The sequence below is a fragment of the Lynx canadensis genome, chromosome D4 (genome assembly GCF_007474595.2).
Source record: "Lynx canadensis isolate LIC74 chromosome D4, mLynCan4.pri.v2, whole genome shotgun sequence".
In the NCBI taxonomy this organism is placed as follows: domain Eukaryota; kingdom Metazoa; phylum Chordata; class Mammalia; order Carnivora; family Felidae; genus Lynx; species Lynx canadensis.
The window spans coordinates 63,556,372-63,572,128 of record NC_044315.2 but is presented as its reverse complement, the minus strand read 5'-3'; the positions used below and the strand labels follow the sequence as shown (position 1 = coordinate 63,572,128).

The following is a 15,757-nucleotide window of genomic DNA, read 5'->3' as shown; positions in this document are numbered from 1 at the left end:
AAGCCCTACAAAAAGCCGCCCACTCCCATGGAACTTCAAAGGGTTCCCAGGAGTCCACACGCTGCCATGTAGACAACGCCAAGAGCTGTCACCACAGCCCCAGTACAAAGGAGGAATCTACGCTTCAGGAGGTTAAATGTCACACCCATAGGGAAGCGGTGCTGAAAATAGAATCCAAGTTTCTGACTCCCACAGCATCCTTCACCACAGCCTTTCCTGGGCTACTTCCAGAATATCTCCGCTTTTAGTTTACCCATTGCTGGTACCAGAAAGCACAGATGTGCACAAAAGCACATTTTAAATTGTGAGCATTTGGATTTGTTTTTGTTTATTTGACTCTCCAACATGGGTTCTTAGATCAGTAGTTCTCATTTAGAATCTGGTAATAAAAAGAGCTTCATCTTCTCTGGGTGAGCCAATTTTGAAATTTGGCTGATTCTTGCTACCAATAATGCAGCTGGGGTGAACTTAGAATCTTGAATCCATGCTGCCACTCACTAACTATGCAATGACTTTGTGCAAATAATTCAACTTTTCTCAAATACAATTTCCTGTTCTATAGGATGGGAATAATAACACTAATCTGGTAAGATGGTTTTCTGATTTGACAGTAACGTTATCTCTCATACGCATTATTGCCAACAGCCTTATATCTGGTCTCCTGACTTCTACTCTTGCCCACGTTTCATCTATTATCAAAAGAGCAGCTAGAGTAGTCCTGTTAAAACGTAAGTCCTGTCACCCTTCTGCTTAACACCTGCCCCCATACCTTCTCATCCCCTTGAGAATAGAAACCAAAATTCTTCACTGGCTTGTATTATCTGCCACCTTCTCATTGCCTCTCTGGCCTGACCTGTCACCACTCTTAACCCCGGAGCATGTTGCTCCAACAACTCTGAGCTTCTTGCTATTCCTCACACATACCAGAAATATTCCTTCCTCGGGGTCTTTGCACTTGCTGGTTCCTCTACTTGGAAATTCTTGTCTTGAATGTTTATATGAATCATCCCCTCACCTCCTTTAACCTCACCTCCTTTAAGTTTTTATTCAAAAGTTATCTTCTCAGAGGGGTTTACCCTGGTTCCCCTATCTAAAATTAAAGCCCATTCTCCTCTTAATTCTTCCTCTTTGCTGGTTTACTTTTCTCCTTTGCATCGAATGACATATCCCACATTTACTTCTTTATATGTTTTACTGTCTGTCTCTCCCACTAGATTATAAATTCAATGTCAGCATTTTGTTCGCTCATTAAATATGTGACTTTGAGGGGGGGAAACCCTCAACTTCTCTGATCTAGAGTTTATTCATCTACCTCCGGCAGAGTTCTGCAGCAATGTCTGGCACAGAGTAGGAGCTTAATAAATGGTTGTTTGAACTGATGATTGACTCTAGAAGAGCTTTCAACGTTATGACCATTGAACCATAAAAAAAGAGGAGAAGGAAAAGAAAAAAGGGAAATGTGAGGAAAGGAGAGAAAAGAATCATGCCATAGATGTTCAGATTACAGTGATATGGATAAAAAGAACCAAGCAGCAGGCCTGGGTGGCTCAGTATGTTGAGCAGCCAACTCTTAATTCGGCACAGGCCGTGGTCTCATGGTTCATGAGATGGAGCCCCCCCATGGGGCTTTGTGCTGACAGTGCAAAGCCTGCTTGGGATTCTCTCTCTCCCTCCCTCTCTCTCGGCCCTTCCCCTGCTTGCATGCACACACACTCTCTCTCTCTCAAAATAAATAAACTTTTAAAAAAAGTTTTTAAAAATACTAATAAGAAAAGAACCAAGCAGCAAAAGAAAATAGAAAGGGAACCAGTGTATCATCATTGAAAAGCCCAGAAAGAAACAAAAAAAGAAGCCCTGGAAGGAAGGGCTGTTCTTCACTGTTCACTCCGTATTTGCAAGATGTAGCTGTGGTTTATCCTGAGCTGGTACAGCTCTTTCCTGGGAGCCTTGGGAATCTTCCCTTCTTCTGTGAACAAGCAGTTCATCTGTTCCCTCAAGGTGGTCATGGACTTGAAAGGCCTAAAGAATGCCAGTGACTCTTAAGATCAAATTAACAATCAGACCCATCTATTCTTCATCACCATCTAAACATGTATGTAATGCGAAGTACATACTAAGGTAACCACTTTAGCGCACGGTCTGTTACACTCCTCAGTGCACATATACACAAACACATCTTCTCATTACACAACTAAGAGATTCCCAGTTTTCCCGCAGTGCACGGGGCAGGAAATTCTATACTTTTCTTATTCAGATCCCAACTGATGGACTCTTCTGAAACAAGAAAGAGTCTCCAGGACCCACCCACGGGACGCACTCTAGGGCCTCAGGAGGGCCCCTGTCCCTTGTGGTTCATCCTTTATGATGACTCTCACTCTTTTCTTCTCTGGCACCCCAGCCTTGCAGCAGCCATTTTGGTTATCCGATAGGTTTTGCACTGAGATGCCTTTAAAGGTCTGTTTTGAGGGAAACGGCATGCACTTTTTATCCTTGTTGGGAATTTTATTTAGCTAGAGCCTCTTCATCCCAAGGATTTAAAGCCTGATGGAAACTTTAGCTCATGAATCAAAACAGCCCTCCAGAGCTAAAAGCTAGCTGTATTTGCATAACAATTTAGCAGCTCCAAACAGCAGGGCAAGGTGAGGTGAAATAAATTGCCAAGGTCATGGTTCTCTTGAAGTGGTATTGAAATTCAGAACTGTCGGTCCCCAGCCTTGCTCCCCCGCCCAAGGATGTGTCTCCTACCCTCCTTCTAAAGGATACCAAGGCATAAAATAAATTTACTGTACGCGTGGAAACCACAGTCCTGCCCTTACCCCTCTCTTTTGCTTCTAATTTCAGATGATTCAGATCCTGGAGGAAGAGACCAAATCATAACCCACTGACTCCACTGTATTACCATACAAATGAAAGAACTTACTAGAAACGGTGATCTGGATGGGCTCTTGGTCTAAACTAGAACCTACTGTTGACTGTGCTTGAAACTCTAAAAGTATTTTGAATCTCTTTAATTTCTGGATCAAATCATTGCTTCCAATTCACTTTTTAATTCCAAGAACCCCAAAACGTAGGGAACCCTTCAAAACCGCAAAGGCCCACGTGCCCGAGAGAAGGAAGCGGAGATTAAATGTGTAAATGATTCTGGCTTTCGTGCCCTTACTAGAAAAATCTTTAAAGCGACACATCGAAGAGAAGAGGCTCGTTCAAGTTGCAGCTTCTCAGAACCTATCCCAGCGAACCACTGGATTTCGGATTCCTCAGGCACAACTCGGAATTCGGAATTCTCCGCGGCTCCGAGACCTCGCCCTCTGGGGTCGCAAGGAATTTCGCAAACCGAGACGCGTCGCGGTTGCGGGGAGCGGACTTTCCGGGGGCGCGGGAAGCGCCACCCGGGAATCTCCCCATCAGCGGGCGTTTGGCGCAGCCAAGCGACAGGCTGGCGCCAGGGCTCAGCAACAGGGAGGCGCCGGCTGAGGCGGGGAGAACTTTGCGCTCCGAGCAGAACCACCCTTTGCTGGCCAGTCGCGTCGCTCCGCCGAGGAAGCAGGCGGCGGCGGCCACTGGGCGGAAAGGGGAGCGGAGCAAGGAAGGGAGGAAGTAGCGAGACAGGAAGAAAGATGAAGCCAGCGCTGGGGGGCCCCGCCGGAGGGTGGCCGACGGCGGAGCAAGGACGATTTGGCTTGTTTTTCGCACCCCGGGCGTGAACGCCTTCTCCTGAGCGACCCCAAGGAAATAAGGGGGTCTCGCCCGGGCAGAAAAGGGAAAGAAAAGAATCCAAGTGAGCGCATCGCCTCCTGGGTCGCGTTGGCCCCTAGGAACTCGGGCCGCCTCTCAGCCCAACCTCCCCGCGTGGCCGGACGCAGTGCCCGAGCCGCCCTGCAGATGGGGCGGGCAGAGAACGGGCGTCCAAGCCGCGGGTGACCGGTGCCGGCCCGCCCGCCTGCCTGGCTCCGCGCAGGGACCCGGCGGGCGGAGGATGCGCGGCGGAGGGACCTGGGCGCGCTAGGCTCCAACTTGGATGGCCCGGGGACCGCTTCGGCTCCTGGGAGCGCTTCGCCGCGAGGAGTGAGCCGCCGGCGGGACCTGGGGGCGGAGACGTGAGGCAGCGGCTGCAGGGGGGCGAGCCGGGCGCACGAGGGGGCGCGCTTTCTCCCTGCGGGTCTCAGTAATGAGGAGACTGAGTTTGTGGTGGCTGCTGAGCAGGGTCTGTCTGCTGCTGCCGCCGCCCTGCGCTCTGGTGCTGGCCGGGGTGCCCGGATCCTCCTCGCACCCGCAGCCCTGCCAGATCCTCAAGCGCATCGGGCACGCGGTGAGGGTGGGCGCGGTGCACTTGCAGCCCTGGACCACGGCCCCCCGCGCCGCCAGCCGCGCTCTGGACGGCAGCCGAGCAGGCGCCCAGCGGGATGAGCCCGAGCCAGGGACTTGGCGACCCCCGGCGCCCTCGCCGGGCGCACGCTGGTTGGGGAGCGCCCTGCACGGCCGGGGCCCGCCGCGCGCCCGGAAGCCGGGGGAGGGCGCCGCGGCGGAGACCCTGTGGCCTCGGGACGCCCTCCTCTTCGCCGTGGACAACCTGAACCGCGTGGAAGGGCTGCTGCCCTACAACCTGTCTTTGGAAGTAGTGATGGCCATCGAGGCGGGCCTGGGCGATCTGCCGCTCTTGCCCTTCTCCTCCCCAAGCTCGCCGTGGAGCAGTGACCCTTTCTCCTTTCTGCAGAGCGTGTGCCACACCGTGGTCGTGCAAGGGGTGTCGGCGCTGCTCGCCTTCCCCCAGAGCCAGGGCGAGATGATGGAGCTCGACTTGGTCAGCTCTGTCCTGCACATTCCAGTGATCAGCATCGTGCGCCACGAGTTTCCGCGGGAGAGTCAGGTGAGAGGAGTGGGGACGCCGCTTGGGGGCCGGGACCTTGTGGAGGGGAGGGGGGACTTGGGGCTTTACAACTTTGATAATGTTATAGGGGTCGGACCATATCCGTAGATGGTTGGTAGAAGGACCTCAGTAAAAGTAAAATAAGACAGTTTAAGTGCGGATGGAAAGAAAATGAGAGGTAGGGGTAGCAGATGGAAGAAAGGAAGTGGGGGGAATAAGCGAAAAAAATCCTCCTGTTTTGACCAGCTGAGCAACCCTAGTGGATGCTGGAGGGAAGTTAGAACTCAAAGTTCTGGATCGTGGAGAGCAATAGAGGTTCTAAAGACTAGCGCGGGGGTGGGGGGTGGGGTGGGGATGGAAGATCTCAGGCAAAGCTAGAGCCTTTCATTCCCTAGAGGAATTGAGAGCACGTGGCGGGAAACGCAGCATCTGCTCTGATGCCTGTAGAAGGTGTGCCTGAGGCTTGGGCGGGGGTGGAAGGAAGAAAACATCCCTTAGAATTCCTTGAGTCAGTCAATAGAAAATCTGCAACTACTACGGAAGCAAGCGGTAAAGATGTGTGGTTAATTAGGCTTAGGCATTGGAATGCATTAGAAATATCTGAATGGATGGGAGGAACGCATTTGGGATTGGTGGTTTTTGGTTTGTTGGTTTGTTTGTTTTCCCCTATCTTCTTTCTGTGTGATGTGGGCTCAGAGACTGGTTGTATGCAGTTGCTGTGTTGAGCCCATTTCTGTCTCAATTATCTAGTAATAAAAAAAAAAACTAATGATTCCATTTCTTAGGGGTTAAAAAATTGAATATATTTTCAAGAAAAGAAGCTATTTGTGAACTTACTGTTGAAGATAGTGATATTGAGGACCTGAGGGCAGAGTCCTTTCAGCAATAGGAGTTTTCTGCATTTTGCTCATTTTTATGAAAATATCAAGCTAAATTTAGCCTTGCACAAAGTATTTATGAAACAAGTAGGTAATTGTTGGCCTCATGTTAAAGATTGAGAAACTAAGGAAAGTTTTGGTCAGTGTGTTGATAAAAGAGTTCAGACACTGGAGAATTTCTGACTGTATATCATTTTACTATCCCTTTGGCCGAAAAAAAAATTTCTAATCTCTCTTCCTCCACTTTTGATATATATATACAGAGATAAAAGCTCAAATGAGTAAGGCCAAATACAAGTGAAAAGTTTGATAGAATCTATGCATAAAATATCAAGAGAGCACTAAAGGTTTCTTTTTCTAGAAAAATGGATCTTACATTTTTAATCTTAGGAAGGCCGGGCACCCGTTACTTTCAGCAGTTGCCCAGAATATTTTATTTAATGCTGAACTATAGAGATTTGATCTGCAGAGTGCAGGCTAATTAACTTTTATCTAAAACATTTCCGTCACCTGAATCTGAATGACTATAGGCAGCAGATGGGAAGGCATGGAAAACACAGGTGCACCAGGCTGCCAATGGCCAAAGTGTTATAAACATGAAGTTGCATCCATAGGGTGCATCATTATTAATATATATTCAGAATCAGATTGAACGAAATGCGAGAGTCAGCATCGCTTGCTTCTCATCATTGCTTCTTTATTAATACTTCATAAGTTGCCAATAGTGTTCAGTCTCCAGACTCCATTCCATTTGTAGATTGTTTGGCAAATCATAAATAGCAAGAATTTTCCCCAAATTAGTGGTTGTCAGTTAGGAAGGAGATTGTGTTCCATGATGGGTTTGTGCAGATATAGCACAGTACAAGGGGACCAGAGAAACCATGAAGCAGCGTCTAGAATTGGACAACTTCAAAGCTTTAGGACTACTGTGGGAACAGTCTTCCAGAGACAACCCTTACAAGCTGACAATAAAATGAACACTCTGGCAAGCACATTTACTTCTTTATTTCAAATCAGAAATGTATTTTAAATCACATTTGTCACTGTTATTTTCATGGTACACATCTTGAAAGGGAGAGATTATTCTGTTAACTCAGATCTTGTTTGCCCAAGTGACGTTTTCTTTCATGTGTCTTTGTATTTTATATTCAAACATATCTAACTTGTCTTGCTTTTAGTATATCATTTAAATGTCATTCTACAATGTTCTATATTAAGAATGTCCAACTCAATGCCAAGTCACTATAATATGTAATTTTAGGAGAGGACCATAATCTGCTTTCAGCAAAAATAACTCATCTTTCTTTCCCTTGCTTCTCCTAAAAAGTAGACCCATACACACACTTGTGTGTGATTTAAACACACACACACAAGACAACTTGCAAAATATAAAACAATGTCAGAGTCCTTTTAGGCATTAAATAAAATGGACTTAATTTAGCCACCATTCTCAGTGAATTCTACTGCCCAGTGACCTAATACATTGATTGGGCCAGTGACTGAATAAAGGATGCTAGCAGAAAGTGGAATTGTCTACACAACCAAGTAGAATAAAATTGTGTCTCTTATTCAGACAAGTCAGAATTGCTTGGAGCAATCGCAGCAATATTTCTCTCACTTTCTTTTGTACTGCTAGTTTCCTTCATATGAAACCTTTAATTAATAAATAATAGTTTTGATAGTATTCTACCACAGCTCATGAATGGAAAGAGATACCCCTGAAATGATTAAAACCCTGAGAAAAGCATAATAGTTTTATTTCAGTTAACTATTTATGGAAACAAACACATTAATCATCAGCTTGTAAGGAACTAACTTTATTCAGTGTGGGAAATCCATTATGAGTAAGATAATAAACTAGCCACTTTGGAAGCCATATGTATCATCACCGCATAAATAAAAGCTTCAGACAGCATTACACATAGGATAGGGTCAAAGCACGTTTCCATCCAAAAAATTGACTTTACTCCACACTCAAATCTCCACTTGAGGCTAATTCCTTATATTAAAATGATAATTTCTTCTAAATTCTGTTCCCGTGACCTTCAAATAATGATGTTGCATATGGATCCAGTTACCTTCACATTTAAGTTATATATAAAGTTCCTATAATTGTTCTTTCTTTCTCTTCATCCCCAAACTACTTTTTCTTTTAGGGTTTTTGTATAGTTTCTCTAAAGTTAACTTCTTGAAATTCACCTGCTCAGGTAGTGACAGATACATATTTCTTTCTAAAATGTTTATCTCCTGTTAATTCCATATTGGTTCCCTTAGGTAGGGTTAATGGAGTGATATAATTTGCTTAGATCCAAACTCTCATGCAATTAAAAAGTGACTGTGTCACTATTTTCAACTCCAGTTGAACATACCAACTGCAGTTTGCCTGTCTCATGAGTCATACATGCTGTAATCAGTCATATATGCTGTTTAGTCCCATGGAAATATTAAGTATTTCAGATGTTCCCCTTTCTCTGACAACACAGTGCTAAGTACAGAAGCTTATTTATAAGAATTTGGCTAGCATAGTGCCACTTTTGTATGATACAGGGACCAGAACAATGATACCACTAAGGTGCAGGTTTTCCCTCTATCTGAAAGTATACTTTACTATCTGAAAGTAAAACATTCCTATGAAACCTTTTGTAAGCCAAAATGGCATAAAGTGAAGAGTATTCTCCACTTTCCAAAAGTTCATGTAATGTCACTTCGCTTTAAGGAAAGACCTATATTAGCACCTGTTTTCCATAATGGAAAAAAAAATCAGAAGAGGATTTTCACTTTTATGAAAACAAAGTGGCATAATGTAGAGTTTCAGAAAGTGAGAGATACCTGTAGTGCCCCTTTACCCAAGGTTTTGCTTTCCACTGTCAATCATGGTCTGGAAGCAGATCTCTCCTCCCCTGACTTAGTGTCAAAAGGTCAATAGTAGCCTCACTGCATCACAACGCCTATGTCTTTCTCCTCACTTCATATTATTACATAGGCATTTTATCATTTCACATCATCACAAGAAAAAAGTGAATTTAGTACAATAAGATGTTTTGAGAGAGAGACCACATTCACATAACTTTTATTATAGCATACTGTTATAATTGTTTTATTATTAGCTATTGTTAATCTCTTAATGTGCCTAATTTATAAATTAAATTTTATCATAGGTATGTATGTACAGGAAAAAAACCACAGTATTCATAGTATAGGTACTATCTCTGGTTTCAGATATTCACTGGGGCTCTTGGAATGTATGCCCCACAGATAAGGGAGGGGTACTACTATGTATAACTTAGGTGCATTATTAGGGGACAAGTAAAGGACGTTTATTTTTAACAGATTTTCTCTCAACTGTATTGGTTTTCCTTGACTTGCTTCATGCAAAGCACTGCTGTCTGTCCTCTGAGGGAAATATATTCTTCTGCAATTCATGATGAATGGCTGATAGTAGCACCTAATTGTTGCTGACTTGAAGATAAATGATTTCAAATTAAATGTCAAGTGATACAAAACTTTTCTTAGAAGTGATCTTTTACAGATTCCTCTTGAGGAACAGAGACTTGGGACTAATTTGGAAGTTTTTATTTTTAATTTGGGGATTTTTTTAATAGTACTTAAAATTTTTTTTCAGATAAATAGATCAGAACAGACTAGCAGATACATTCATTGGGCAATTAATCTGTCTCACCCACTTTTCTTTGTGCCTTCCGCAGTATAATCATAGAGAATATTTGGTTTTGACCTTCTTTGACTCATCTTGGAGTTAAGTTATGATGAATCAACTGAACTGAGTATCTGAATCATCTGAAGACCAATTTCAATGTCCCTTAATGTTTTATCTTTTGGTGTTGTGCAATCCACCATGGATTTTGTGCCATTAGATCTTATTTCATGAATACCTCCAGTCAAATTCCAATAATGTTGGTTAAAAGGGCACAATATAATGGAAGGTATATTAAATAATAGTCAAGACTCTCAGTCTACTTCTGCCTTTTACTGGCCATGTAATCTTGGGCAAGTGCCCAAGTTCTATATACCCATTCAAATGAAAATGAAAATGTGTTGCCGAGCTCCATGCTTATCAGTCAAAAGAAGGTACTTACCAATCTGACACAGTTGTTTTATAAATCAAATAAGAAAATGAAGTACTTTGGGAAAATTTATAGTATTAGCCCAATGACTGGTAGAGAGGTGTTGGTTATGATCTGATAAGAATCATCCAAGTCTTAATTGTTCACTAATTCTCGTTAGTAGTTACTGATCAAATTGGGATGTGATTCACAGCGTAACATGTCTTCATTCTCCACCTTACTGTCTACTCCCTCATTTTCTTCCTCTTTAGAGAAAAAAAATAGTAAGTAGGTTTAGTCCTCCCCCAAAAAAGGGGGAAAAGAAAAAACTTTTAAGTATGTTGCACACTTGCCCCAAAATAGAGGACATGCCATAGGTACTATTTCTATACTGATGGCAAATTTTTACCTTTTGCACATCTAACACAGTTTCTAGAGCCTTAGGTATTGCCTTAGGTAGAAGTCTCAATAAGATGCTCAAGGTTTTTCAGAAATGTTGGTCTCTCACATTGGTCATAAGTTTTTCCTGTGAGCAAACTTACAATAATAGATTGTTTATGAGACTATGGCCATACAGTTAACCCACTCCACCTACTATATCAGTAAGCACACTGGTTGGCTCATCTGACATTATTTTCACAGCAAGTCTTTCTTGATGAGAACAGCAGTGTGTTGGTCCATTCTGGCACAAGCTCCTTATCTCATCATGGATAGATTACAAAGAGTTTGCAAACCAGCTACTTTGAGTACCACGGCCCTAGACAATTATGTGGGGCTCTCATAGCAAGGTATTGCTCAATTTGGTGTCATCACTAAATGTAGAGATGAGCACCTCATCGTCTCTTCTCCTGCCTACTCTAGCTTCTGCCACTCACATACACAGAAAATTAGAGGAAGTGTAGAGCACCAGAAATGAGATGCTACATCTATAAAAGTAGGCAAGAAGGAGGAAAGAACATCTCAGCATCTGCCATGTTGCTTTTGGAGAGAATGCATGAATAACAAACTAATGGAAATCTTTAAGCCACTGATTTGTCTTTCTCAGATCTTTTCTTTATGGGGTAGTGGGAGAAAAGAGCAATGGGGAAAAGGTGAGCAAAGAGTAAGCTAGCTGTCTGCCCCCACTCTTGCCTCTTCCCTCCCCTTCACCCAACCTAACACCTCAGCCAGATTTTCAGGTCTCCTTCTGAATGGGCATGATTCAGTCACTTTCAGAGGACACTGTGATCTTCTGCATTGAGGGAGCAGGTTGATCACACGGACCTGGACTGGTATTGCGTCAACTGGAGTAAATACTGATACTGAAAGGCTAGTATCTGGTTTAGCCAGCGATGGTCTACTGGTAGAGATGAGCCTTCAGAAGTTCAAGTAGTAAAGAATTAAGCAGGATGACTTCATTTTTAGTCAGGCTGAATTATGCCCAATTGTTAGTCTTTGAGTCATACGTTTAGGAACAAACTAAATCATACATATTTTTGTAGCATTTATGCTTTTCAAGTCTTCACAAATGTGCTCACAGAATCCTCCTAACAGCCTTGTGAGGTAGAGAACAATGTGTAGAAAACATATAGGGTACTAGAGAAAGCTATGCATTATAGGAAGTGAGGAGTCACCAAGAAGAAAAACAGACTAATAGCTTCTTCTACATTCAGTGTATTTGTTAGCCTACAATCCAAGAACAGACGGATCCATCACTGCTTTTGAATTACCTCAGAAAGAGGATAAAAGAGAGCAATATATACTTCAGGTTTGATTGTTAAAAGCATATTTCACACTAAATAACCAATAATGGGAATTGAATTAAATGAATCATGATACAGTTTTACAGTGGAGTTCTATATACCCATTCAAATGAAAATATATTGACATATATAGAGAAAAAAATTTTATAATGTATGTAAAGTGTGACCTTGATCCTATAAACGATGAAGTCTAGAATTTTATTTATAAAAATGATAAATGTGATTGTAACTGGATGATCTATGTTTCCCTATCTGTGCTCCAGTTTTTTTTTAAAGTATGTATTACCTACATGATTAAAAATATTAAGAGAAAAAAAGACAAGTTACCTTCACCTTTCCTCACCAATGCTTTCAATACTTCAATATGAAAATATAGATTTTAGGAAAAAGTAAATTGTAGAGCATGTTTACATTTATCAAAGTCCTTTCCCATCTTTTTTTTTTTTTTCATTTTATTCTCACAATTACTTTGTAAGGTAAGCAGGACAAATAGTGTACCTTTGTTTTGCAAGTGAGACAATAATAACATAAATGAAAGAAATACAAAGTAAGAGTTAAGGGAAAAGGTTTCTGAGAAGCACAGACCTATGTCTGAATCTTAGCTTTACAACTTTCTAGACATTTTACCCTGGGAAATATGCTTCAATTTCTTGATCGATGAAATACGACTATCTCAGAAAGTTATGGCGAAGACAACACCATGTATGCGAAGTTCTAAGCATGGTACCTAGAGCACTGTGTGTTCTTACTATGTCAGTGATCGTTCTTTTAATACAAAGGGTTGGCATGGCAAGTTTAATAAAAACTAAAATTATCAGAGTAAGTCCTCAAATATCCTGGGTTGCTCTCCAGAGTACCTCCAAATGCATTTTCAATATGCACATGGTAGTCAAGCTTAGGAGATCCAGTTCCAGTGGACCAACCCTAAGCAAAGCAAAGAAATCTGCTGTTTTGAAACCCCACTTAGGGGTCCAATTCACTGAAGTGCATTCTCAGCTTAGGTATATGTAAAGTTGGTCAGCATTGAGGTGAACTTTGAGGTCTAGTTTCAACTAGTTGCTCCTTTGTATTGGTTCTCAATGACTGGATCTTTGGATTGGTTATGTCAGAGGTAAAAAATAATGCTCTATTTCTATTAGTCGGTGTAAGTGAGGAATTCATAACTCTTGCCTTTATCTACTAACCTAATTTCTCATAGGAGGCTCCCAGAAATTAAACTTAAGAAATAGTAGAACCATGAGCCAATTGATATGTTAGACTTCTAGAGGAAAATGAGGTTGTTAGAAAGGGCAGAGTCTCACTTGACATGGATTGAAGGTTCAGAAGTTTCCCATTTCATACAGGATTTATCTGTACTAAAGTAACTGATTTGTGGCATATATTAGCTCAAAAGTTTAGGGACAATAGCACTATTATATACTAAGGCTTACCCAAAAAAGATACCCATAAGGCAAACTGTGGTTTATTGAATGCTGACGATATCAAAACTGATGCATACAACTTTGAGGGACTTTTTAACCAACTGAGCCACCCAGGCACCCCTTTGAGGGACTTTTTAAATGCATATTGCTGTTCTGATTATAAAAGTCATGCATACATGTGCACTGCTTCGCATGGGTGTCCACAGATAACCTTGAGTAACATTTTGATATATTTTATTCTCTCAAGGCTAATGGTTTAAAATTTTTATAAACCATTGGGTACAGTTAAAGAAAGCCTTACTGTCAGTCCAAATGGGCTGGACAAAAGGACAGGAGAGGGGAAAATTTTTTTTTTGTTAACTTTCCAAAAAGTCAGAGTTGATAGGGCCTTTTGAAACTTGGGCACTCTGAATTGATGGTATTTCTATATTAAAAGGTGGTATTTTCCTTTGTATGTGCAACCTAGCTTTATATTTTCAATATTCTACAAGTGGCCGTGTCTGTACGGTTCCAAACAATGGCTTGGTCTGGATCTTTCAGTGCCATTCCTAAGAATGACTTGGAAATGGGTTGCCACTACTGTCTTCTCAGTTTGGGATGGTCATTAGCAGAACTTCCAGTGTCAAGCACTTTCAGGGCCACACAACCTACATGCAGTCTCTTGCTGTTTTTGTATTGAAGGCCCCAACCCAAAGCCAAACAAAAGTGGGGTTAATACTCTCCAGATTAAAAATAAAGAAATTTTATCTCATAAACAAAGTGAGCTGCTCAGCATGTCTTCATCTAACAGAATCACAATCTGCCTGTTGCAGAATTCCATTTGTTCAGTCCCAACCGGAGGTATTTAAATAGGGATTCCATTAAACAAAGAATTTGCTTCTATATAGTATGAATTTAATAGGTTCAGACAGAGAGCTGTTATTGTTTTGATACTATACAAGAAATTCATTTGAGTCACGTCACACACTGTGTTATACACACAAAGAAAAGCTTCAGTATATACCTGAAAATGAATGATAAATCCATGCCTGAATCAATCCAGTGTGCCTTCATCTGGTTGCAGGCACAGAGAGCCATCTAGTGTTCCCTAAAATACAGCTTTTAGGTAAAGCATCCTAGAAATCCAACCTGACAAGGCAGGAAAAGGATTCCAAAGAGCTTTTAGTTCATGTCCCAGCCTTTTAAGTCTGTGGGAAATCTAGGTTAATCCACCACAGAAAGGACCTTCTTTTGCCTTCTAAGAAGATCCAACAATCTCTGTTCTTGGCCACCGTACCTATAATTGCAGTTATAAACCTTAAAGTAAGACTATCTGAAAGTGTATGTTTCGAGGAGTTGGGAGGCAAATGTGAATGGCTTTTACCAACTCTAGGAAGGCAGTGGCTAATTGTTGTAGTAACTGTATTTACTATCACTTTGGTTTATAAAGCAACTTGAAAAGATGTAGCCATTTTATTGTGTTAAGCATATCATTTGCTCCTTTATGTCCAACTATAAAAATTTTATGTCCTTTGTGGATAATTCCAAAAATAAAAAAATACCAAAGAATAAAATAAAAATCACCCATAAACCCACAACCCAGAGATTTAGACATATGTATGTGTGGTAAAATTGGGATCCATGCTATTTTATGATTTTTAAAATGTATATTATAAACATCTTCCTGTGTCATTAATATTTTTTTCATTATTTTTAATGGCTATATAATTTGCCGTGGAATAGATTGTTTCATTTGTTTGACCGCTGTTGTTTGAATCCAGGTATTTCCCCCCAAAAAATCAGTAACACTTTAACTAATGAGACTTTACCAGCCTGGTCCTTCTTGTAGTTTTTGGTGCTGTGGAACATCCACTACTTGAGTTCTAGGACATCATCATGGTTGGGGTTTATTGTGTGTGTCTTTTTTTTTCTGGCTCTTTCGTTATCTTTCACTGATTATACTTGCTGTCTTTGACCACTTGTAGTAACAATCCTAAGGCTGTGCTAAAATGATAGCTACTAGCTCTATATGAAAACATTTAAATACATTTAAATTAATTAAAATGATATAAAATTTAGAACTATCTCAGATGCTCTCACCCCATTTCAAGTGCTCAGTGGCCACATGTGGGTAGTGGCTACTGTATTTGACAGCACGGATACACAACATTTTCTGTCTTCATAGAAAGTTCCATTGGACATTCTATTGCTGTCAAAGGGCTTGCAGTTGTAAGAAGCAGAAACTCATTCTGTGGAGCTCAAAAGTGAGGAGTTTATGCTGAAAACTGCAGGAAAATGACAAGGAAGAAAATTGCAGGAGCTGCTGGAAAGTGGTAGGGCAGCTACTCTCTGCCCGTCTTCTGGGGCCCAAAAGCTCTTCTTCTCTTGGCTCCTTTCTTCACATCTGCTCCATCCTTCTCTCTGGATACCAGCTTCTTCCTCTGCCCTGCCATGACTTCTGCATGAATGTGGTTCTGATTTACTATGATGACTAAATGTAGCCTGAACTCAGTAGGATTTACAGCTCTAATCATCTGAGCAGGGTAAGGAATTAGAGAATGACTATGGTTCGTCACCAAGGCCTATCTGAAGAGGTGACATCTGAACATAGAATGAAGTAAGAAGTGAATCATGCAAATTTCTAAGGGAAGAGCATTGTAAGCAGAGAGAACAAAAGTACAAAGCTCCTGAGGTAGGAATGAGCAGAGCAAGAAATGTTTGTTGAATAAATGAAAAAATGGGCTATCCTTAGGTACTATCCTTTATGACATTTGTGAGTGGGCACAGTTTCAAAGAAGGTATAACTAGT

The 15,757-nt window shown here is 41.7% G+C and overlaps 1 protein-coding gene across 2 annotated transcripts in view; it reads left to right on the top strand.

The window, feature by feature from the left end:
- Positions 1-15,757, top strand: part of GRIN3A (glutamate ionotropic receptor NMDA type subunit 3A) — a 290,587-nt gene that overhangs the window by 115,060 nt on the left and 159,770 nt on the right. For both annotated transcript variants that reach the window (XM_030292703.1, XM_030292702.1), the window contains exon 3: positions 2,842-4,867. In XM_030292703.1, coding sequence (XP_030148563.1) covers positions 4,169-4,867 — 699 coding nt within the window. In that variant the 5' untranslated portion in view covers positions 2,842-4,168. The remainder of the gene's footprint in view (positions 1-2,841; positions 4,868-15,757) is intronic.